The sequence below is a fragment of the Pholcus phalangioides genome, unplaced genomic scaffold (genome assembly GCF_987345545.1).
Source record: "Pholcus phalangioides strain wild (caught in Gottingen) unplaced genomic scaffold, Ppha-v1.0 ptg000009l_1, whole genome shotgun sequence".
Lineage (NCBI taxonomy): Eukaryota > Metazoa > Arthropoda > Arachnida > Araneae > Pholcidae > Pholcus > Pholcus phalangioides.
This window is the reverse complement of record NW_028301602.1, coordinates 42,140,792-42,167,073: the sequence shown is the minus strand read 5'-3', so window position 1 is coordinate 42,167,073 and position 26,282 is coordinate 42,140,792. Positions and strand designations below refer to the sequence as shown.

The following is a 26,282-nucleotide window of genomic DNA, read 5'->3' as shown; positions in this document are numbered from 1 at the left end:
TCATAAATTGATGAGATGTTTTAAATGAAATAAATTTTTAAAGTTTTGGGCTATATCTTCTAAATGTGCTGCGTAAACCTAGATCCAATTCATTAAGTATAAAATACGGTACGCACTAAAAATATTGGATTGAATTATCCATCGCATTTATCGATGTTTCATAAGAACTTTCTGTGGGATCATTCTTCTCACTTCCCCCCTTCCCCCCTAAAAGTTGTTTTTTAACTACTTTCTAAATAAGCTGATCTTACTAAAAAAAACAAAAATACGGCATTTTTCAATCATGTGTAAATAATCGTTTTGGCTCATTTCTTAAGATGTTCATCTAAAGATGGCCATATCGGAATTCATTCACCGTTGTATTGAGAAATTTCGCTTGCGATTTTGAGGGGGGGAGGAAACAATATCAGAAACAGCGTTTAATGGACTTCGTACTGTATAATGTAACTGAGTGAGATCATGAAAATCAGATTATTACGATACATTAAACAAAGCGTTTTTTACATATGGGGGTTCCGTTACTCACACCGTCTGAGCGGCCTCTTGAAGATGATGAGCAGCATGAGAAACATGTTGGCGCCCATGCCCAAGGCAGCTATAGTAAAAAGAACAACAGCTTCTGTAGTTTGCGCTGGATGGCACACCGACTTGCTGGTCTGGTTGGCTGTCTGCACTGTGCCGTTCACCACGACACTAAAACGGACCACGTTCATCTCACCGACTACTCTACTTCGTCTCAATTTTCGATGCAATCTTGTTTTTCCTAGAAATGAACAAAGTTTTGAGACGTATTGTCCGAAAAAATTATATGCTCATACATATATCACTCATAAATTTTACTCTGACCGTTTTCGATTCGTATCTCATTGATGTATTTTCACTCAGCGAAGTTCGAATCCTAAAAATTGTTAGATTAACGAAAAAATTATGTTAACTACGTTGCGTTCCACGATCGATTAGTCGCTCCGGCTTATTTTCCCACTACCCGAGGACTAGAAATAGTTCGTTTGAAATCCAAAAATATGTATGTAAACATGTGTACATTTCACAGTAATATATATATATATATAAATGTTTTACTAATTTCTCTAATCGTATTCGTATAATCATGAGAACCCTTTTAAACAAACGCGTAATTCTACTAAATGCGGTTTTATTTGCTTATTTGTTTCGTATATGTGTAGAGAAAAAGAATCGCATTATACATGTGAACTACTGGAATGGTTATAATTTTTCTGTAGTTTAATCAAAACGGTGTGCGAAACTATATTGACCGAAAAATGAATTATTAGTTTGTGACATTCAATTTAATCCTTTGCCGCGTTCAGGTGAACTAAGGAAATTCGGAGAAAGGGGGGAACAGTTTTTTCTTCTTGCATGGTTGAAAGAAAGAAACCTGGTTGACTGCAATTTATAAAATTTAATTTAAATAATTTTATACTCGCTGTACTCTTGCTATTTGAATTTTCACTTAATTTTACGTAAGCTTCTAGGGAAAATTATTTGCTTGAGTACTTGATTATACTGAAGAGAAAAAAAATCGTTTGATTTGAACAAAAACACGTTTAAATTATGTATTGCGTAGCACTACTATATTTATTAACTTACGTGGTGTATTTATCGTGCTGGGCAAATCGATATTTTTAAAAAAACGTGATGACATACTAAATTTGTTTTTCTGCGAGAATTTATGTAATCTTCCCCTTGTGAGATTTCATATCCTCATCGCAACCAGTATAATTTTTTGATTTTGGAAGGGAGAGATGTGGTCTATTAAGCATGAATATTTTTTTTTACTTCGGATTCGCCTTATTCACAATCTATTTATCTAAAGAGGAAGTAATATTTATCTAATATCATGCTTTGCTGTCTGTTTTTCCAAGAACGTTTTTTCCCTAAGATATTTCCTTCCTCTCTCTCTGGTTTTGATTCGCAATCCGGCAACCCATTTTAGTTGTTGTATTGCGGCCATAGAATAGCTAGTGATCGATTGGAACCTTTGGCTCGAACTATACCCCCTCCTTCTCTCGGACATTATATATCTTAGTAGCCTGAGGATGTTGTATACCGTTCATTTTTATTTATTTTTTCCCCCATGGCATTTTTATCCGGTATTTTCAGTCTTTTTCAATGCTTTTTTTTTTGTTCTGTCAATGGATCTTTAACATCCACCCATCGCTTCCCGTTATCCATGTCCTGTTCCTCCCCATGTCTCGTCTACGAGGATTCTTCATGAGGACGTTATCGTTTTGCTATTGTCTGCCTTGGCTCACCTACCATTTTCTTTTCGCTCTATTTTTTTTTCTTTCGATCGCTGACGACAGCTGAAAGAATTCCCGAAGGACGGGCGATTTCTTTTCTCCGAATTCTTCACCCTCTTCATGATCACGTAAAACTTTCTCTGGAACTTTTCATACAAACAATTTTTTTTATACCCAGGTCTTCAGGATTAAATCCTAGAAAGAAATTCGTTGGTGGCCAAGACCGAAAATGGCCAAGTTTTATGAACTTGATATATTTGAGTTTCATTCCCCTGCGATGGGATCGATTGAGGTGTGCCCGACTTCTCTATCCCATGAATTAATGAAGTAATGTTGATACTTTACGTTTATTATCCGAGTGAAAATTTCGACGTATATAGCGACAAATACAAACGCTTCTGTTTTTATTTTATTCTTTCGCATATGCAATCGAACTTCAATCAAACGAATCAGGTGGGACTAACAGTTTACTTTTTCAAATCGGAGAAATTGTTTGATCGAGATGATAATCATGGACACAAGGGGATACTTTCTCGTTAAATTGAGATCCTGCTGTGGTAACAATTATGTTGGCTATCTGCTAGGTTCAGCTTCAGTAAGTTAGATTATGCAGTCAATTCCTGTGCTTTTATGCATGTAGTACGACGGTGCATGTAGACGCGTCAAAAGCTTTTCATACTGTATATGTATACCGCATGTCTTCATGTTTGTTTCGTATATAAAATTGAAAACATCGTAGATGATCACTTGTATATTTGACTCAAGAACCGTGTTTGCTATGGAAAGTATTAGTAATATCCGTTTATATACCAAAACGTTATACCATGTCGGATATAGATATGCATGTGATGCTTTTAGCTCTGTTTTCCGCGGGTAGTTTCTGATAGGGAAGTTTCCTGGTCATTGGAAATGATGGCCGTCTGCATCCGTGATGCACGCATCTTTAAATGTGTCGGCGTTCTGCTGCTTCATGCCATCGACTTCCGCGTGAATCTGTTTTGCCTTGACAGAATTCCTGTCGGTTTTTAGCTTATTATGCAAATATATTCAATATACTGTGGAAAACGCGTTTCGGTGCTCTCTTCCCAGACACTGAAATGGAACTGTTAGAAGCTGAATGAGAAGTTGGAGAAAAGTGGGGATGACAAGGTGTAGATTTCGCCTTCGCTCACGTGCTGAATCATTCGACGAGACGTTGTGCTTCAGTATATTTTGACCAACGTACTAGTTATATTCCATCGCATTTTGGTGCTTTGCAGAATAATATGCGTCTATGATTCGGGAGTCTACTCCGTATTTATAGGCTTTGCAGCTATGAACCTTGCGTGTGCACTACCTCAAGTTTAGTTGCACTAGCGCAGATCCCGATGCAACGGCTAAATCTGATGAAGTTTTCATTTAAGTGATTTCCAGTCATGCAAAAACTTGCCTGAAGCTGATGCTTCCGTGATTATAAAATGATGGTTGTGTTACTTCTGAATGGTCGTTCGATTCTTATACATTTCACAAAGTGAAGTTGGAAAAAAATGTTCACGGTTGAATGGAAGCTAAGAATTTTTGCTGTTTTTAAGTGTTAAAGTGCGTGTCAAAAGTGTTAGAGGAGAATAAAATCAAAAATTTTTGTTAGCTATATATCTTGGCAAATTCGTATCTAACGAATTTGCCAAGAAATTTGTTCTGGTATGACTGAGAAAAGCGCAAAGTTTATACTGATTGACATTTTTTTGCAGTGAGGTCATTTTTATACCCCCCCCCCCCCCACCCCAGTTATCTTACGTGGTTTGTTGCATCTGATAGCTTTCCTATGCACTTGATAACTGTTTAAAGTCTTTAAAAATCACAGAACCTAGTTTCACGCACTAACTAAAGCGTTAAAAAAATTATCGATGAATACCACTAACTATGAAAAGCTTAAAGGCAATTGATGATTAATTATTTCGATTGCATCTTAATAAAGTTGAATCAAAAAATGCATCGGGTTAATTAACATTGCAGGTTGACCGATTCGTATTGGTATCTGTTAGGAAAAGGGCTTTTTAAATTATTTGGAGTGAGATCAAACGTTCTTTTGTTTTCTAATGAGCTGGCTGGCTTGGCGGTTTTTACTTGTCATTTGACGTTAACCTTAATGTGAATTTATCTCTGGACTACCCGGAGTTCTTGAGTTTTTCATTGTCAAGTTTTTCAAGTTTCAAGTGTCAGAGCCGCCACGGAAATGTTTCACCCCTTCCTTTTAATAATAAAATTGCGTAAGTCATCATTCCTCCGTTATTTCAACAATTTTCGATTCGTGATCAAGGGTAAAAAAACAACTTTGACGGTCTTGCGCAAGATTAGCCATAACCTGAATACAAATATTAATCCCATGTTTAAATCATCCGAGGATCCAGAAGGTAATGCCCTCCCAAAGAGTCAGAAATAATTTGCTCACCGTAAGGCCACCCCCTTTCCGACACATTGCCCTGGATCCACGCCTAGTTCAAGTGCATTATTACTTTGCAGGTGAGAGGCTTCAACACGATCGAAAAACTATCGTTTGGTTCAACCTTAATCCTGTAGAATTTTTTTTAAATCTAGAAAACAATTTATTTTATATCTCCTGAAGTAAATTCGATGTCAGTTTCGATCAACATCTAGATTTCATTCTTTACCTGCAATGCAATTCTTTCATCCCGTAACATTCTGATTTTTTTGTAACATTTATCTTTTTCATTGTTTGAGGAGAAACTCTTACAGCAAATCTTTCTTTCTCTGTCAGAACAACATATCACGCTTGTCGCTAGTCTCCTCATACCAAGACGTGCTTGGAGATAAATCAATTTATCTATGGTTGTATCTCCTCTAATTTTATCTTTTTTTGTAACCTTTTTTATTATTACTTCGGATCATTTAATTCTTTTTTCTCTGTCGATGAAGTTTGTTACTATTTCGTGCATGGATGAATATGATAACAGGTGCATCGACAAGATGTTCAGTGAAACTATTTCCTGTCATCGTTTTCATCTTGATTTATTGAGTTTCTACTGTCCTCTTATTCTCACGTACCCAGTTTATAATTTTCAGAAAATCTGTTTCATTAAAATTTCCAGTTATTTCTGTTTGAAAGTAGTTCAGTAGTGGCTAGAATTTTATCGGTCAGACTTGGTCCTGTCGACTCCAATAAGTGACGGCTTCTCTTGTTTACCTTTTTTTTTGGAGAGATTTTACCGAATAACCAATCAGTCTGACACATTAAACAAAATGAAACAAATTTTTATTGCAAATTCTATCAACTTCAATGCTTGTGATTTACAACCATGTTTAAAGGGCCTTATCGTGAGCTGCAGAGGCCCAGAGCAGATCAACATTAAAATTATGGATGCTAATCATCCTTACACATCTCGTTAGCTTATTTGGGTGCCCCCCCCCCTCCCTTTAAGCGACAATATTGGTTTCCCCAACATTAGTTACGGGCATGTGCGATCTACATTTTGATCATCTCATCCTTTAGTTCATCCGAGAAGATGTAGTTCATTTACATGCTAAATAATAAGAGTAAAACACAGATGTCTTACATTTGAGCAGCTTCTATCTATGATGTGAAACTGAGTCAAGTGGCACGATGGAATAGTATAATGTTAGTAGTGGTATATCTAGTGTTAACGATATATATATTTGTATCAGATCTGCCAACTCTCCGGATTTTTTTGGTATTTCTCCTTATTTTAGCAGAAAATTAGATTTGGAAGAAAATTTTTGTCCATTTCTTTTAGATAGAATTTTTTTAGATTTTCCCCGAGCTTTCACGATGTCGGTACATCAATGGCTGCGGTCGGCTTTGGGGACTGTGGTCGGATTTGGGGAAAACACCTATAGAAGGCAGCCGTAATTCGTGGAACCTACCTACTCTGTTGAAAACCTCACTTCTGTCGAGTGGCCATCAAAAAAATGTCTTGGTGACCGCATTTAAGCAAACTGGCAACGACTTTGTTTTTGTTTACTTTAGCATTTATCAGGGGATGGTCATAGTTGCCGACATCCCTGTGTAATTATATTGTATTATTTTAACAACCACACAGTAAACACAATAACATTAGAAAGAGAGAGATTGATTGTACACCACTTGATATGTGATACTACCGATTCACGAAACTGATACGTCGTTGAACGGCGAACGTTATTGGAGAAACTATAAACACTGAACATGTGAACGTGGTGAATCAATGCCACCATAATCCAGCTAGCCAGCCGATGTAGCTTCGGGAATGATGAAAATCTCCATACTGCCCAAGAAAATTAAGGTGTAGGATACTTATGGAACAGGAATGTGTGCCTAGTATGGGCTAAAACACCTAGGTGTCCGAACATTGGCTGACTTGTACCAGGACTCCACGTGACGCAAACACGACATGGATTCGTCGTGGTACGGCCTACATGACTATAACTTGTGACATCCAACAAACGCAGACGGACCGCCACCAAAGGAACTTTGATTATCGAGTCCAGACGTGCCAAGGACGCTATAACAGAGGTCGGCAAACCGCGGCTCGCGAGCCACATGTGGCTCTTTGGCTCCTTGAGTGTGGCTCTTCCACAAAATACCACGTGCGGCGCACAAAAATTCCAGATTTTTCCAAAATCTTGTTTAGATACGCATTTTGGCCTCGCTCCCCTCCCAAGTGAGTCATCTTTTTCACTGGTTTTTGCCGAAAAAAGGGTGAAAACCTGACGCTGCTGTCACTTGACACTTGTGCGACCAATCATGTGGGTCGAAACTGGGAAGTTCGAGAAAAAGTTGTCAAAAACGAGGCATTTTTCCTAAGGTACGCAGGGTAGATAGACACAAAAGACGAGTCTCCTCTCAGAAAATGGGGGGGGGGGGACGTGCAATATTTTCCATACTAAGGAACGTCAACTTCTACTCGGTCAGATCATAGAAGACGATGCTCCTGGGCCACTACCTCTTATGACGGCTCTCCAGAGGCGGCCTCTCTCCATCCAACATCGGTCAACACTGCTAGAAGCGATCCACTGGGGGCCCCACACATCTGAAAACGATGGTCCTGGACCAGCACCGTACCACCTCTCATGGCGACTCTCCCGTGGCCACCTCTCTCCATCTGCATCCAACATCGGTCATCGCTGTTGAAGCAATCCACCAGGGGCGACCATCCGAAGACGATGCTCCTGGGGCCTCTGCCCCACAAGACGGCCTAACTTGGGCTAGAGGACGCTGCTAACATCTTGTCGGACGAGCTTACAGTGAACCCGTCTTCTGCACATTTCCCAGAGAAGTGAGCCAGATATCCGTAAAATAACAAGTAAAAAATAATAAGTTAATAAACTTTGAGTAAAGTTTATTAAGTTAATTTTAGGCAGCGTTATGGAGTGAAAGAAGATGTAGTGTCAAGGATTGAAAAACGTATGCTGAGATGGTTTGGATATATATATATATAGAGAGAGAGAGAGAAAGAGAAGATGAACACGAAAGGAGATAGATGAAACAAGTATACAAGACGAGTATGGGTGGGAGAGTTGGAAGCGGTCGACGTCAGCGAACGTACCTCAATCAGATCGAGGACGTTTTTAGCAAAGGCCAGCTTAGGAGTACCTTAATTAAGTTAATAAAAATGTACCTACCTATAAGTTTAAAAAATTTGGCTACTGAAAGATATTTCAATCGGTGTACTGTTGATATTTGGCTCTGTTGACTAATGAGTTTGCCGACCGCTGCGCTATAATATCAATTTAGATTTCGATTCTTAAATCATGATTTATCATAATTCCGTTGATTTATACTCCTGTAATTGAACTTGTTATTCTGTTATACAAATTTATATAGACATTATACATATTTAATAAAATTCCGGATGCACCCATCTTTCGGGAACGCTTCGATATCTCCTTGAGATGGGAAGCGGGGTGTGTCCTGTCCTTAAATGTTCATTGTGATACTACCGGAACTTTTCTCTTCAGCAGCGTTACATTTTGAAGTTTTTTTGTTTTGTTTTTCTCTAATCATATGTATTTCAAAAAGAAATATACTGTACAACTGCTTTTGAGAGTTCGTATACCCAAGATTACCCATCACTGATAGCATCCACGATGATTATATTCTGCACCGGGGCTACCCATGATCTGTCTGGGGAGGGGCAGTTTTTCTCAATTGATTTAAAAAAAAAATTAAAAATTATAGCAATTTTTTTGATTGGGTCCAGGGGGCCCTAGGGATAATCTCGTGATTTGTGGAATCCAAAAGTTGGCACGTCTGTGTGGAGGTTCTTATTATGGCAATAAAATGACAAATATATGGATATTGACAAATATAAGAATTTTTACATACAAAATTACTCTTGCCGGATTTTCAAGTAGATTGGCGGATTTTTGTGAGAAAATTACAGGATATTTTTACCTTATGAAGGTTGGCAGGTCTGTGGTATGATGGAATACCACTGGATTTACTCTATTATTCTGCTGGAGCAATGCATATTTTACTTGCAGATTAACACTTTATGTAGCGTCATGATTTTGCCATAACCATGAGTGATGCTACTTCACCTGGAACTGGACCTTATTTTCTTTCTGACGTATCTGGAAAAGAGGACTTCATCAATAAAATAAACGCTATCCTTCCATCGCATTCTGCCTTCTTTCACTAGCTACGAGAGCATAGTTTTGCTAACATCCGTTATGTTCCATAACTCAGTGGGTCCGTGATCTCGAGCTCGTAAATTGAATGCGTGGTGTCATTAACGCAAGCTCTCCATGGACCGGCATCTTCCCTCAGTTTGCCCACAGATCTCTCTCTTCAGGAGAAAGCAAATCGTGTCCATCGCCAAACTAACATTTTTACTGCTGGATGTGTGTGTGTTTATGAGCCGAAAGAGTGTGTACTCCCGGAAGAGAAGGAAGTAGGAGTATGCTCCCCTTACACTCGATCTCCCACCAAGGAAATGATCTCTCTTTCTCGCTCTTTCTGATATGCTTTGCCTAGAGCAGTGACCCGAGTCTTTCTTTGTGGATCGATGTTTGTGAGAGCGGTCCAGACAATTTTTTTCCCTCCTCCATTTAGTTTGTTCCTTTTCTAGAGTTCCTACCCACGATTTTATTCTCCGTTTTTACTCTCAATCTCTCGCTGATGTAGTCCCTCCTTTTGGGTTTTGCTTTGCGCCAGTCATCTTGTTTTTTTTCCTTGCTTTGTACTGAGAGGTCTCACTCCAGAAAAGGCAATTTCCCTCTGTGAGCACACGCAGAGTTGAATGGAGTTGTTCTCTCTTCTATTTGTCTTGTTCCTGTTCCTTGGTTTACCTTCACTGGTGCTTTCGCATATGTACATGTATGCATATATTTTGTGGAAATTTTTTCCTTTATTTTTGCTTCCTTACATTTATAACTCTCGATGTTTGGAAGATGTCGGAACCATTGGTTCAGAGTTCATTTATAGGGTTTTTCCATCTAATTGGAAATGACCTGTATGTAACGTTTTCTCTTTCACCCACCCATCTTCCAACGACATTCATATAGCGCATTTTTATGCTAGGTGTATGCCTTTTGGAATTTTTTTCAGTGGTTAGGGAACTAGCTTCTCACTGTGCAGGTCTGGGTTCGAATCGCGGTTCGGGCATGGATGTTTACAAACACTAACAACTTCCCTGGACGGATCATGCTGATCCCTTGAGAATACGTGAGGATCAAAAATTGAAAAAAAGAAAAATTGAATTAGTATTTAATCATATATGTAGGTGGGATACATTGGTCTACAACAAGTTTTATTTTTTCTTCATCCCTTTTTTCGCTTGCGGAACAAGCTTCGTTTTCTATTCATATATTTTATCACAATTGTCTCCCCTGGTTTTGTTTACTAACTTCTTTGTTCAAAAATCTCTTTGAATTCCGTCATCGTTTGAAGGAAAAACCTTTTTTTCTTCAAACATTGCCACTACGGAGAGGCTTGGTTCCATGGTTGGCATGCATGGGGCTTGGGCATTGGTAGGTTTTCCACCACCTCGTATAAATAAAAGGATGAAATTGGATTTTAGTAATACAATCCGATTCTGAGCCGCTGTCGATGTTTTCGTATCCTGTGGGAACATAGATACATATCAGTGGTAGTCATAAGGTTTTCTAGTACCCTGGCAGCATTTTTTAAGGCCTTCCGAAAATGAAAATTGATGAAAGTTATACTTTTGTTCTCGTTGTGCATATGTTTAAACTTATTCTTTTCGTCGACTGCTAACCTGTTGCAATTTTTGCGTATTCTTAGTTTCAAAATATCACATATTTGAAAAATTATGTGCCAGTTTTTTTTTCAACGTCCTTTTATACGATTTTTTGTTCCGTATTTTAATTTTCACATTAATAATTCATTTTGAATCAATAATTAAAGATGTTGAAAACCTTTTTTTAACAGCTTATGTCTATTTGTACAAGATGTGGAATCATATCCTTATACATTTTTATCCTATGAGTTGTAGTTCATTGAAACACTTTTAATTAGAAAAAGTATCAAATAACGATTTATTTAACGCGATTTTTATCTGGAAATGAAATCATGAAATCAATATTTGAACTTTACTTTCGAAACTCGTGCAGTGTGTGCGTAGCTTCCGAGATATTGTCTGTATTAGTGTATTGGAATGAATGAATGATCATTCACGAAAAGAAGAGATTATTTCATGCACACATGTTTGTCAGACGATCGATCGATTGTTCTTTTTATCCTTTTCCTTTTTTATATTTTTTTCCACTATTTCTCAATTTTCTTTCCTTTTGGAGTTTTCTATTTTTCCAGCCTCCATGCTTCCTTTATGTTCTATCATTGGATTCTGCAAATGTTTTTTGTTGAGTGGGTGTTGATGAAGGCCTTCTCTCTGGCTGGCTGGCTGGCTGATGGCTATAGTTGTGGAGGAGGTGATGAAAAGTTGTGCCTTTCTATCTTATGCCTTTTTTCTCTCTCCACTCGGTGAACCTCGAAAAGAAGTCCTGATGATGTTACCCGAGGTAATCGGTTCGATCATTTCTCCTCATCCTGGTACTTTCGGCGAAGTCTTTTGAATCAGATGAGCTGTTCAGTTTTTTTTTTTTTTGACGGATGAAGTGTTTGAAGAGGGTTGAAGTGGATGTAGTATGAAGGAAATTTTTTTTATAAAAATAGTAAAATCAATTCATTCAGAATCATTTTATATTTAGATGCATGTATTCACGATTTCCAAAAAAATACTTATCGAGTTTTTACACGGAATACTCTCCTGAAACCAATCTCGGCAAGAACATTAAATCGTAATTTCGGTGATCTGTTAAAATGTGTAGTCAGGAAAAAAAAATAGCCTCAATTTTTACCTTTACTGTTGATTTGACATTAGCATTAGTAAGAATATTTCTCAACGTGGTTCAAACTAGAATGGAATAGTATCGTGCTGTATGGGCTTCGCAATATTTTAGCTATTTCCATGATCGTTTTTCGTTATTATTACTATTGCTCTAAAATCTTCACGTGATATACCAGATGAAAAAAGTGTTTTAAATATATCTCAATACATGTATATGCCTAATGTGTCTATGCGTGGCCGTGTGTCTATGTTCACGTTTCTACAGATCCTCCACTTTTTAAGTTAACTTTGGTAAATTATTACTTATGGATAATAAAAGATATTACCTACTAAATCTTAGAAAGATACGAGTATTTCTACTTAATGTGTGTCGATTTCGCGTGAATGCTAATTACGATAGTGTTTTCACGCGAAATTATTCAACTTGAGCGTCAGTTGTATTCGTGCCTTTTGTTTACTGTTTCAAAACTCAGTTTCATCAATGCTGAAAAGATTCGCTAAACTATTTCAGAAATTTTGGAGCCTTGTTCTGAGAATTCTCGTTTAACTGCTTGCGTACTAAGAATCATATATTTCTATTGCAATACTCCTGTCGGAAACGTTTCGGGGCCCATTACCCGTCCTGTAATGGCAGACGCCGACGCCATCTAATTCAAGATCTGATTACATGGCTCTTGATTGGAGCTATTTAATGCAAGTGATCGGGAGGCTTTCGTCGTAAACACGATATATGCGAAAAAGTGTTTTTGTAGATATGAAGTAGGGGTTTGCTTAGGTTTCTGATTGTAAAAACGGTCCTGAATGACTTAAATTCTGATTTTCACTAACGAAGTAAATTGTAATATGAAAAATCGAACTTCATACATAGTACAATAATACCCCAGTTTTCGTTGCCTTCGGTTAGCGTCGGTTTCGGTTTTCGTCGATTTTTTTTTTTTTTTTTTTTTTTTTTGCGAAAAATATGTCTCGAACTTCATCAATGTGCCCACTTGACCTCGCTGCTAATTTTCGTTATCCTGTTCAGTGTGGCGTTGTGTAAGCATCTCCTTGCGCATATAGCCAAACAATTCCACGGAACCAAAGAAAATTTCCAGAGCCAGCAACCCTTCAAAGAGGGCCAAGAACACGATCGAGTTGAGGAAGGAAATCATCGAAAAATACGAGAGTGGCATTAAGATTGCTGTAATCGGAAGCATTGGCAGAGATAAACTTGGAAGCCTGGGGGGGGGGGCACAGTCATTATTGCTGGGGGGCACGATGTCAATTCATATATAAATATATACAATAGATCACACACACAGTCGACTCCACCTTTGACACCCCCCCCCACCCCCGTATCTCCGCCCATGATCAGAAGCATGTATGGGATGTCGCCATCCACGATAGGTTCCATTGTGGCGAAAAGGGAAGCAATAAAGAAGGCTTATATAGCGAAAGGTTTGAATGTGCTAACAAAATCAAGATCACAAGCAATTGAAGATGTCGAACAGTTATTACTAATTTAGATCAATCGGATGACAATTCTGTTTCGGAGGCCATCATATGTGAAAAGGCCAAACTGTTGTATGGCGATCTCGGATGAGTGCTAGTGTACTTATTTGTTTAAGGCCAGTAGAGGCTGGTTACAAAAATTCGAAAGGTGCACTGTGTTACTAGACGCGGGTGCGAGTTCGGACAAGTCTGGGGCAAAAACTTGTGTCCGAATTCAAGTGAACTCGGATAGTGTCGTCCCAGTAAGGGACCTTAGATAGTGCCTTGATACCCAAGGTCTTTATGGAGGGGGAATTTTTCCTTTCAAACAATAATATCTGTACTCCCCCCCCCCCCACTTTCTCGCCGTCTTTCACACGCCTAGAAGAGTCTTCAGAAAGATATAAAAATGTGAATTACATGTTAAATTTTCATTTATTCTTTACATTAGTCTTTTATATTCATTTTTAAAATATTAAAAATAATTTCTTATTATTTTTAGTATTACACACTGTATGTGTATTCTCTATAAAATTTGTTTTTTGTATTATTTTGGAGCGTGTAGAACGAATTAATTGAATTTAGATTGATTCATATGGAAATAATTGCCTCGGTTTTCGTCGGTTTCGGATTTCGCCGATTGTTTTCGAACGGATTATCGACGAAAACCGGGGTATCACTGTATTTCGTAATAATCGCTTCACTTTCCTGTAGAGTAGTACCAGTATGGTAGTCTCGAAACATTAAACTATAACTAGATCCCGGAAGTTCAGGCAAAATGCCATAAATGCCTATTTTCACACTTTTGTGGTAAAAATGCTTTTTTGAAATTTTCGTGTCGTAAATGCCTATTTTAACATAGTTTTAAGTTTATTAGTTAATTTCAGACGTCATAATCTGTAAAATTTGAATACTTTGAGCATTGAGAACAAAAAAAAAAAAAAATGCTCTTTTTAAAATTTTCCAACTTTTTTGGACGTGAATAATTTTGCCTTAGATGAACGCAGCCCGTCTTAGAAAAGAAAACTAAAACTTTTTTTTTTCTCCACATGCTTCACATAATGTCTCGCTCAGCCGTCGGACTGCGTTGTTTGTGTATAACTTCTGGGTGCTAATTTTGGGCTTGGTACCAATTTAACTTTTATAATAATGCAGTTGTTATAAACTAGAATTAAAGCAATAGTTGGATTAAGTGCAACCAATTTTTCAGCTAGTTTTTGAACTTTTAATGCCTTTGTTTTTAGTCATTTTTTTCCTTTCTTCCAAAAATTATAAATGCTTTTTTTTGTGCCTATTTTAGGCATTTTTGGTGCCTTTTTGTCTGCCTGTTTTGACCATTTTTAGTGCTCAGACTTCCGGGCTCTAATTATAACACTTTTAATGAGGATTTCACTCTTCAAATTGCAATCACATCTGTTCTGTTCTTTGGCTTTTCTGATTTATTTTCCTCTAAAGGAATTTGAAATTTCATTTATTTTTCTCTACCACGATGCATGAATTGATTCTTCGAAATCCGCGAAACCATCACATTACTCCATTCATTTTATTGCTGAATAAAAAAAAAATAAAAGTCTGTAGAACTATTCCAACGTTAAATTTATAGTGCATCCTGTCTGTCTACCTACTAATACCCTCCCCCACTTTTTTTACAGCATATGAATAACATTGCAGTACCAGTAAAAATGACTGGAAGTGTTAATATTAGACAGAAAATTACACATAAGAATAAAGCAATGCACAAAAAATAATGTGAAACGGCCTTCGGAAGGTTTTTTTTTTGATGAATTCGGATCCACAAACCCATCCGGTAAAATGTCTAACTATTCAGTGTTTTAAATTCAGAAGTCATTAATTAGCATGTCACAAGCGTACCTCGGCCGTAATGTTTCATTCCCCCCCCCATTTCGTTTTTCCGCGGCATTTTATGACACCAGATTGTGGAAGTATTTTTAGTTCAAAAACGTTGTGTATATGTGCTTCACCTGCTGTGTAATTGATTCCACCAGTTTTACTTTTTTTTGTTCTTTCAGTAATTCTCGCTCTTCCGTCTCTCTGAATCTTCTGTGTTGTGTAAAAATATCAGGCCCTCACGAACTGATTCCTAAATGCGCTCATTGATTTTCATTTTTTATTATTATATGTATTCAAGCGTTTTGGATTTTATAATTTGAACGCGGTAAATAAAAAAATCAATCTAAAAGTAGTATTCAGTAATTACTGACTCAATTTCCAATCAGTTTATTTCATGAGCGGGTCATTGTAATATATGTATTAAAAAAACTCTCAGGAAAAAGGTGGTAGGGAGACAAATTTATCTCAAAAATAACGGTTTAGGATATTTCCCCCCTTTTAAATTCTTCTCTAGCTCTTTCGTCTCTCTCTCAAATTTTTATTCCCACCCCCGTTCTCCCTATTGTAATCGAAATGTATCTGTAATTTGAAAAACGGAAGAGAAGAAAAAAAAAAGCTAGTTTGCTGTTAATTTTGTTTGTCCCTTTCCTCGATTTTTAAATCTAAGAACCTACGCTGTATTTTCTTTGTTTAATAGATTTATTTTCTTGGGATTCAGTTTTTATTCACTGTTATTTGTATGATTCCAATTTTTATTTATTCCAATTTTCCCCGAGGCTTCTATGAAAATGCGGAAATACTTTTTATTCTTTCAAGTAGGAGAAATATTCTTTCGATTGTTTTCATATTCTTGATTCGAAGTTTTCGTGTTTTTTCTCTTTGAAAAATCGGTTACCTTCCATACATAAAAATAAAAAAAATGTTAAAACTATACATGTACACCAGCAACGTAGACGTCGGCAAGGATTCCGTCAATATTTTTTGTTGTTCAACATAATTACTCGATATTAGAATGTTGTACGTAGGCCTACTCTATTTCTTGGGGAATTTTTTTTTTTGGAGAAATTAAAAATTAACTTGGCTGCTGCAAGCCTTCAAAGAGGGTCCCATCGGATAATCCAAGAAATATTTAATGGAACCTACAGGTATCAATAGTATAACCATATGCCCCGTATTTCCTGTGACATTCCACGTATTTTTGTGCAATTTTGGCCATCCCGACTTTTTTTTTGCAAAAATATCCCTTTTTTTTCACGTATTTTCCATGCAACCTACTTAATTTTAATCCTTGCTTTCAATGAATAATAAAAAACTATCTTCCAACTCAAAAATTATATTATGGTGATTAACGACTGTAAATAATATTCTCCTCTTATATTTGTCATTTTTTAATCGTTGAATTCATTTTAATCCACTGCTGTAGTAGTGCTTCACTTCCCGCCATTGACGAATTTTAGCTGTAGTTAGCAACTCTGCTTTTTGGCATAATTTTGACAGTGACGATGTCCCGCATTTGAAATCTTCAATCTCGTATTCTCGAGAAAATATGGCCAGCCCAGGTGTCTCCGAAGTGTAACTTTTTGCGGTTATATGTTGAAGTCGAATTGACATCAGGGAAAACCGGTATTTCGTTATTATAACAACCCCTTAGGATCACAAGAGGGCCCCCTCCCGTAAATTTGGTTTCTTAGCAGAGCAATGTTGGCAGAGCTCATAGGGTATATAGAAAACGCAATATCATCCATAGGGGTCTTCCTCTTTGCGGAGGAAGCGATATAAGATAATAGCCCCGTTCACATGGGAAATAGAAAAAGTGGATTTAAAACCCGCTTCAAGAATTTTCACCAATGCTACCGCAATATTTGCACATGTGAACAGGCCTTAAGGTACAAACTGCACCAACGGAGTACCAAAAAAGCTTCCGGACCGAAAAGTGTCTTAAGAGCAAACTAGGCGTGAGACTTATCTCGCAAATTTTTTCGCATCCTGGGACAGATTGTGCGCAGAGCGTGGTATTATAAAAATTTAAGCCAAAATTACAAGATCTTTGCCGCGTACTCTTCCCCCTCCCCCGTTAAATTCTTTGGATGAACAAACTGTGTGACAGGCCCGTAACCATAAATTCCGTTCGGAGGGGAGACCAAAGTGATTTAATCATCTTTTTTCCGTCATTTTCTCTCATTTCGTGGGGAGGGGAGACCATACCCCTCAAGTCCCCCCCCCCCCCGCTAAGGTTTTGCTGCATGACCCCAGCGATATTTAAAATTATATTAATTATATAACTCTTCGTCACCTGGCAGTCCAGTGGTTAGGTGTTAGCTTCTGACTGTCGGACCCGAGTGCCGTGGTGGTAAGATGCTAGTCTACCACCGTGAAGGTTGCTGTCACTGTCCTGGAATATGGACTGGGTCACTATTTGGTTAATATGCACAGTAGTAGGTGATTTATGAAAAATAATCAGCTGTATAACAGGGTGATTATAATTAAAGTTCTGATTCCAAAACACAAATAATAACTACTGGTCAGAATGGATTGAAAATTGGCATAGGCCCATTGCATGAAGTAATAGAATTTCCTTGCGAAAGAAAAAAAAAAAAAAAACTTTAAAATGTGTATAAGTAGATGCTTTACTTGGCCAGCGGTACAATCTTTTTTTTGCGCAACCATAACATTTCGGCACTTCAACAGCGTGAGTGTGTGAATAGCAGGGCTGGACAAATCCCAGATGCCAGGGTGACTGGAAAATCGGTTTTGGCACATAAAATTTTATATGCATCATTGCTGAAATTAAGTGTAAGTATGAGACAATTTTTTTTATTTCATAATAATGTCTTTGAACTTGAGAATGGATCATGAAGTCCCGGAAAAGTAAAGAAAAAAATTACTCGGAACTGTTTTTCTTAGGGCAAAACATGCTTCGCTCTTAGGCTGGCACCTAATTTTTTTTTCGATTTGTTCAGCCTTGGTGGACAGCACGACTTTTATCGAGATGCACATTGTGACATCAGCGAAGCAGCTGCTGAAAAACCATTTTGAAAAAAAAAAAAAAAAAAACATGACACCAGGCAGCCTGTTTATACTATAACTTGCAACTTTTGGCTTTATAGATACCCCAAAATGTCATGTGCAGTGGTTGGATTGTAAACTTTAGGTGAATCGAAAGCACATTCACATCGTTACCATGACATAAGCCTGATCTGTTGTTGAACAAACACTTTTGTTCTTCCACCTCACAGCCAGAACACAGTGGACAATATATGTAACATTTCTTGTGTAAGTTTAGTTGTTTGTTTAAATGACTTCATTTTTGTGATGTTCCCATGAATTACGAAATCGTACCATGCTAATTGCATTATCATTATGCCTTAACTGGCTATCATATCCATTCTTTGAGCAAATTTCCCATGTGCTGGATAAGTACTGCGTCGTCTATTTTACATTTTTAAGTATTTTTTCCCCTTCACCATACAAAATTCTATTGCTTCAGGAACATTCATGAAAATTTTTGTCATTCTGGCCAGTGGTTTTTATTTTAGTGTTTTGAAAGCAGAACTTTAGTTATAATCATCCTGTATATATATCTTGTAAATCTTTGCTAATTATATTTCATCAGACTCATTGTATTTGCCTATTTTTTCTCATCAGATTAATTGATATGGGAATTGTGTTAATTACATTGATAAACATGTTATTTTTAATTATTAGAAATTTGAACGATTTTCCAGAAATTCTATTTTTAATGCAACAGTTATAAAAACCAAAACCTGGTTCAAACCAAAAAAACCCGGTTTTTTGGTTTTTTCACCAACCCTGCAATACCATGAGGTTAATCGAAGAAAATGAGACCAGGGTCGTCATGTTCGTGAGGGATGCTCAAAATTCTCCAGCTTTGCTACTAAAAGCTTTAGTTAAAGAAGCTTTACATTAACAGAATAATATATATATTGAAAAATATTGCTTTATCCCACACAGCTTATTATCCCAGGCTCTTCAGAAGAGGAAAGATTTGCGAAAACCTAAACTATTCCTTTCATCATCCGATTGATGACATTCAGAAAAAGAAAAATATTAGATTGATTCATGTACTGAATTATATATCAATTTACAAAAATTTATTTTGCTGCTGAAAGTTCGGTTTAATTTTTTTTTCATTCTCTTTGAGAAACTTTCCCTGTTTATATCTTACCCATGTTAAATTCAACTCGCTTTAAAAAAGTTATTGAGTCTTATTTTTCTTAACCAATTAATCGCGTGAAGTAAGGGACACTTGTTTAGAATATTCTGGATTTGGGGGATTGTAAATTGAAGTTCACCGGAGTTCAGGAACCACTTTTCTATTTCTGGACCATCAAATTTTGCTGGAAAAGACGAAATTTCAAATCGTAAATTTTGTACGTTTTCTAAATTTAACAGATTCCGAAGTTTGGAAAAGAATTCCTTAGATTATTTAGATTGGTAAGAATATCAAACTTCTCTACTCAGTGTATTATATATTATATAATATATATTTCATGGGAAATGCACTTGTCCTTACTATTCCAGTCATGTCGTATAATTGATAATAACAGACCAGACCTGCCAACTCTCCCGATTTTTCATCCTCCCGCTCTCCGGATTTGTTAAAATTTCTCCGGATTTTGGCAGAAAATTAGATTTTACGCGAGCTTTCACGTTGCCGTTAGGGAAAACACCCATAGAGGATAGCCGTAGTCATTTCCATCGAGCAGCGGGAAAAAAAGTCTCTGTGACCGCATTTAAGCAACTGGCAAAGACGCGACTTCGTTTTCGTAGCGTTTATCGGCAATCATTTATCAGGGGCATGAGCTTGGTTGCCGAAATTCCTTTATAATCGTTATTGTATTTCATTAACAGCTGTGCGGTAAGCACGTTTTTTCGTCCGCAGCTTTGTAATTTGAATTTTTTTTAATTGTTTCTTCCGATTAAACATCTTCATAAAGAAAATATAAAACTTTAAGCTATACACAGCTAAATATAAAGCTTTTAAGAATTCATATACCCAAGATTATCAATCACTGATAGCATCCATGGAAGCAAACACTTACACTTTATACAAATAATACAAACACAACGCCACAACAGACAAAATGCCCAACGAGGTGGCTGATAAAAAGATGCCCATAAAAATATGGTTGTCATATATTTCAAAAATACAGCAACCCAATTAAAAATGCAATTAACACAAATTATAAAGATATATACACATGATAAAATATTATACAATGCCCATAAAGAATACTTATGGTTGTCTTATTCTAAGAATGGATAGCTTCTCGATTTACCCCAATATGTTTATCGTATTTCTTTTTAAACGTGTTAATTGTGTTACAATTTACTACCTCCGGGGGTAAGCTATTACATTTATTAACAACCCTATTAGAGAAAAATTCCCTGCGACACCATAGCCTTGCATTGTCCCTCACCAATCGATGCTGGTGTCCCCTTGTAAAAGCAGTCGATTGGCGGTGTACTAAAAGTTTATGGTCCATCCTATCCATCCCATTGAAAATTTTGAACACTTCGATCATATCTCCTCGACACCTGCGTTCATCCAATGTAAACATATTCAAAAAATGAAGTCTCTCTTCATAACTCAAGCCCTGTGTGCCAATAAGGACACGCGTAGCTTTTCTCTGCACCCCTTCAACCAAGTCTATGTCCCTCTGTAGGTATGGTCTCCAAAACCTTACAGCATACTCCAGTCCAGGACGAACTAAGCCTCGAAAAAGCGGAAGAATGACTTTAGGAGAACGCGAAGACACCTTTTTGAAAATGAGACCAAGCATTCTATTCGATTTTTTGACCACCGCTGAACAATGTTCAGAAAACCTAAATCGCTCGTCAATGAGAATTCCCAAATCGGTGACCCTAGTTGAATCCGGGATAGTGACACCATTCAACTCGTAAGAGAACCGTGGGTTGTTCAAACCAAAATGAGCGACCATGCACTTATCTACGCCAAACGTCATGCTCCATTCATTTGCCCATGCTGCAATCCTGTTTAAGTTGGTCTGGAGCAACTCCCTATCGTTTTCATTCTCGATTACCCCCATTAGCTTCACATCATCTGCGAATTTGCTAGTAATCCCATCGATACCCTGATCGAGTTTATCTATAAAAAGTGAAAAAAGTATGGGGCCAAGGACACTTCCCTGAGGAACTCCACTTGTGACGTCTGTCCAACCAGAGAATTCCCCGTTCACTATAACTCGTTGCGACCTATCTCTTAACCACGATTCTATCCAATTCAGAAAGTTGCCCCCAATTCCAATCTCGTGTAAACGCTTCAAAAGTTTGCCATGTTGGACCCGATCGAATGCCTTCTGGAAATCAAGGTAAACAACGTCGACATTTTTGCTCTTACCCAAAGCCTTAGTCACGTGATCATAGAAGCAAAGAAGGTTAGTTACACATGACTTCCCCTTCCTGAACCCATGCGGATTATCCGACAATACATTATTCTCGTCTATCCACTTCACAAACTGCCTTTTGATGATAATTTCCAAAATTTTCGAGAGGGAGCTCGTCAAACTTTGTGACAGTATGTAGATGTGATTTCTTTATTCTGCATCGAAAGACTGACATGGAATTATATTCTTCTCGGGGGCAATGCAGAACATGCCTTGGGGGGGGGGTGTAACTTTTTCTTAATTTATTAAAAAAAAATGTTTTTTTTCGATTTTTTTTTAATGAACTTTTTTGATCGAGTCTATGAGTGTCAGCGCCCCCCCCCCCCCCCCGGGAGAATCTCCGGATTTCTGGATTTCAAAAGTTGGCACGTCTGATAGACTATTTCCTTATTCGGGTTAGTATTAGTGGTAAAAAATTGAATTTCAAAGTATAATTTTAAAATTTTCTAGTAAAATTAAATGTCAAGTAATCCTTGCCTTGTTGCTTCTGCAATTTAGCATATTTGTCTTGAATAATTACCCTGAGCACCTGAAGTTCCTTTTCTGTCTCTCTGATGAGAATTTTCTCTTGCCTCTTGCACATGTTGCGCTAATAACGAAGGGAAATTTATTAATGTTAAATCTCCGGACGTAAATAATGAAAACGCGGTGCTTTATTTCATTTTTCTCTCCTCGTACATGCGTAGTTTTCGTGGGGAGCTATAATTTTCAAACCAAGAAAATGACTTGTTCAGAAGATTGTGTGAAGTCCCGAATGTTTAGTCGAACCAGATGTTGCGTGATTGTTCTTGTATTTTCCCTGTGTTAAGTTTTAGGTTGCAACAGACATTCTGAGGTAATTTTTTTTTTCCTTTAAACCACACGTTCGATGAACGAATATTCAGGATCGTTTGATAGTTTTCTTTTCATGATCATATAACATGCATTCAGGAGAATTACTTGAAGTAATTTGGTGTGCCAAATAATCCATTGAAAAATTAAACGCCAAGAAATTTGAAAACATGCTAAAAATCAAAGCGTTTTCTTTGTCGGGCCGTATTTTGAGTGGCAAGATGCTCGTCTTTCACTATGAAGGTTACCGTCAAGGTCCGTGAGTTCGAATCCGGGCAAGATCGGGCGCGGTAGCCCAGGTCGATAAGATATTCACCTGAAGTACCAAAGGATGTTTAAATGTGTCGCGAGTTCGATACCGGGTTCATCCTTGTCGGAAACTTTCCTGACACGGGTACAACAGAAACAGTGACATGACCCCAGAAAACGATTGCTACCGCAGAGTCCCACCACGCACTAACCTCTCGGTGAGTATAAAAAAACAGGCTGCCGTTCGGAATCGGCCATAAATTGTGGGTCCCGGTTTAATTAACCTCGTGTGCAGAAAATGATCGGGGTGCGACAAAAATAATCAAATGACCAGGCAAGAACATCAGAATTAGGTTCTTTACCTACGGATCTTAGGGCGACAACCGATAGATATTTCCATCATTTCCCACCCAACTACACTGGTTGAAAATTGCCATGTGGCGATATCTGATAGGAGTTGGTGCGCGGTTAAGTAGGGATGAAACCTGGTCTGGTTGTTCAAGTATGCTGCTATTCAAAGTCAAGAATAGGGTACGCCGATTTGAAGCAAGCTGTCAATTTTGTGATTAAATGTTTCATTTAAAATTATAAAATTTAATTTTTTCCCCTTTACATAACTTCATTGATATTGAAGTGAAAGTAACCTGGTATGGTATATGCATTTTACTGACATGTGGTAAAAAGTTCGTTATTCCCGCAAAGGCAGTTGAATTTTCTCTTTCCAAAATATATGTTCGCATCAGCCAGGTGTTAAGAAACCTTTGTATGGATAACGGAGTGACATCCTCAGGTTAAAAGAAGTATGGAAGATCTTTGGGGTAAATATAGACTTGAACTTAATCCCTAAATACAGTGCAGAAAGAAAACTGCTCTATTTCTAGATTTTGCGCATGGAAAGAATTGCAGAAAAATATAGGGAGTTGAACTAATGCTGAATGGCCGTTTGGTTATGGCCCTTAATCCAGTGAATTGAGGTACCTGCACCATATTTGTAATACTGAGATGTCACCACGCATCACGTTGATGGGGGGTGGGGGGAGCCTCATGAATAATGTTTTTTGACTTTCTCTACGAGAATTCATGACTTTTCTCTACGAGAAAAATTTTAATCCACGAAGTTTATTTTGGTTCAGCGACCTTTCGTGTTACATAAACATAGATTTTTGGTGTTCGTATTTTTTGCTTATAGTTCGTTTGTAGTTTATTCATTAATGATTAATTGAATTTGAGCGATTAGGAAAAAAAAACATTTAGGTGATATAAAAATGTGTATTCTTAATGATTAACAAGATTTGTTTTAATCAATAAGCAGTGAGTTAATTTTAATCGAAAAAAATCTGATTTAAATCAAAAAATCCGAATTTTTTTTTTTTTTTTTTTGTAAATCATTACTTTTTTCATACCCTGGTCATGCAACTGTTGCTAAAGATTTTGGAATACAGTCGTTCCCGCTTGGTACGACTAATTTTTGTGGTTTCAACTATAAGTAATTCTCATTACGATTTACCGTTTAAAGCCTTTTTTTATGACAGTTTTTGAAAAACGTTATAAGCAGGATCCGCTGTATTTATTTGTCATGCTTACTTATAAATGTCATTGGAATGATTTGTTTTTCGTTGTGCAAATGTGCATGTGGTGTTTTGTTTGTCTTGAATTAAGGTGTACTTAGCTAGATGACCAATTTTTCTAGCCGTGTACTACACACTGTTATTTCTTTCCTGTGAAATTCATCTTAATAGGTGATGAAAACTTGAGGGATTCAATGAAAATTAGAAAAATAATTATATAGAACAGTGTAATGGTATATCATAGGAGTTGCATGCATGTAATTTTACGATGGTTTCAATGATCGTGATGCAACTTGAAGCGCGACACTCCAGAGATTTGTCTATATAGGCCAATATTTAATATTAGGCTCATAAAATTTATTATTGTTCTTGGAAAAATCCAGTTAAATTTTCTTCCTTTTCTTATGATTGTATGGTGAATTGCTGAGTTTTCCGTTGTTTCTCTATTTTTTTTACAAGCTGTTCTTTCTCTGTGCGCATTCCTATTTTTTTCATTGTCTTCATATTTTTTTTTCTTTTATTGCCTTATAACAGGATTTAGTGCTCAATTATATGGACTGATTTCTTTTTTATTCTTATTCTTTTGCCTTCAGTTCCGACGAGTTTTACAGGGAAAATTTCCAGTTCTGAACCTTATAACCAAACCTTTTTAGATGATGGAATTTTAGATGAATGCCGTCATTAAACCTTCATAAGGTTCTTATTCAAGTTTCGAAAAGCTCTTTCTTTCGTTGTAGGAGCTAAATACTTAAATGCATCGGAAGTTCAGTGAAAGTACTTTATCTTTTTTGTTTTCCCTGGATGTCATGTTTATTTCGCCATCCCAATAAAAGATCGACTGCAGTTTTATTTCAATCTATTAACAAATACGTGGACTTCGTCTGTATCTTTTCAGAAATTCACTAAGAAAAATTCCTTGAGCACACATGAGATGCGATTAAAAACTTTGTTTTTATTGTGTCGATTTTTTTTTTGTTATTTCTCTCATTGCTGTAGTATTTCACATTTAAAAATAAGTTTGCGGCGGTCAATTTTTCCAAGTTTCTGGTTTTCTGTTGAACACGAATTAAAGATTTATCGACCGCATTTGTAAGTGGTAGCGTGATGCGTTGTTAATTCACTTGATTGGTGAAACGAATCAATTTGCATTCAATGAAATAGGAGTTCACTGAAGTTGAACCCTTTCACAAGGTATCCTATAGGAAAGTCTGAATTTGGAATTTTCGTTCACACTTGGAAAAGAGATGCGTGAATTCGATCGGTCTTATGTTATCAACCAATACCTTCTCTTAAAGCATCCACCACTTTTATTTCTTCTGTATAATGAACTTGTCGAAAACTGGTATCTTCATTTGAATAGAAGTAAGAATGATTGCAGGGTTTGTGAAGAAAAACTTATTTTTCTAATTTCGCTATATGGTTGCTGAAGAACAAAAGTCTAAATTCATTTTTCTCTCAAATAGGTCACAATCTCGTTTCGAAAGAAAGGCGGTTAAATTTCACTGTTTACCTTTTGCTTTATGAATTCCCTTACGTCATTTTCAGTTTTGTCCGTCTCACCATTGAGAATCCGCACAATTATGGCAACTAAATACAGAAAATGGAAACTTTCAACATTTTTTTCTAATTTGTTTAGCTTGGTAATTGTGGAGTTTGCCGGACATAATCAACGACTAATTCCATTTCCACCCAGAAGCGAAATAATCTGCGAAACTGAGTGTGTCCTTTATCATCCAGAGCGCTACAATCCACTTGCATAGTACATGAAAACCCGTTTCTTTATTGATGCGTGGTGATACGGGATGGATAATAAATTAAGAGGGAGGATGCTAACTTATACTAGCTATTTATGGGAGGTAACGTGTTGTGTTCGACAGAGGAAAAAACGCTACGTGCAGCCCAGATAAATACCGTTGATTTGTGTGGGACCAGTGTTCGTCAATACGCGTCTAGATGCGTAATTCACGCATCAAAATTCAATTTTACTCCAATTTTCGCTGAGGAGCAGAGGCGGATATATGGCGCACTCCCGGGGCCCTGACTTCTAAAAGGGCCCAGAAAAACAAACTGCACGCTTTTTCTAATTTAGAGGGCCCATCCGACTTTAATCCGCCACTGCTGAAGAGTGTAAATACTCCTTGAAATTTTAGGTATTTTTTTATAAAGTTATTTCTCTTTTATTTAAAAAAATACCCATCCTTTTACAAAACTACCCCTTAAAATTTTGGAGAGGATTGAAATTAATTTTCAATATTTTTTTTGACAACACTGTGTGGGACCAAACCCTTTTCTTTTATGTTGGCCGCACAGAGCAGG

At 37.1% G+C, this 26,282-nt stretch overlaps 2 protein-coding genes across 2 annotated transcripts in view; one reads left to right on the top strand and one right to left on the bottom strand.

Annotated features, from left to right (window-relative positions):
* LOC149083093 (midasin) overlaps positions 1 to 26,282 on the top strand; it is a 376,364-nt gene that overhangs the window by 139,037 nt on the left and 211,045 nt on the right. The window lies entirely within an intron of this gene.
* Positions 1 to 26,282, bottom strand: part of LOC149083096 (uncharacterized) — a 51,717-nt gene that overhangs the window by 23,642 nt on the left and 1,793 nt on the right. Inside the window, exon 2 of the mRNA XM_089236226.1 lies at positions 529 to 763. Coding sequence (XP_089092352.1) covers positions 529 to 713 — 185 coding nt within the window. The 5' untranslated portion in view covers positions 714 to 763. The remainder of the gene's footprint in view (positions 1 to 528; positions 764 to 26,282) is intronic.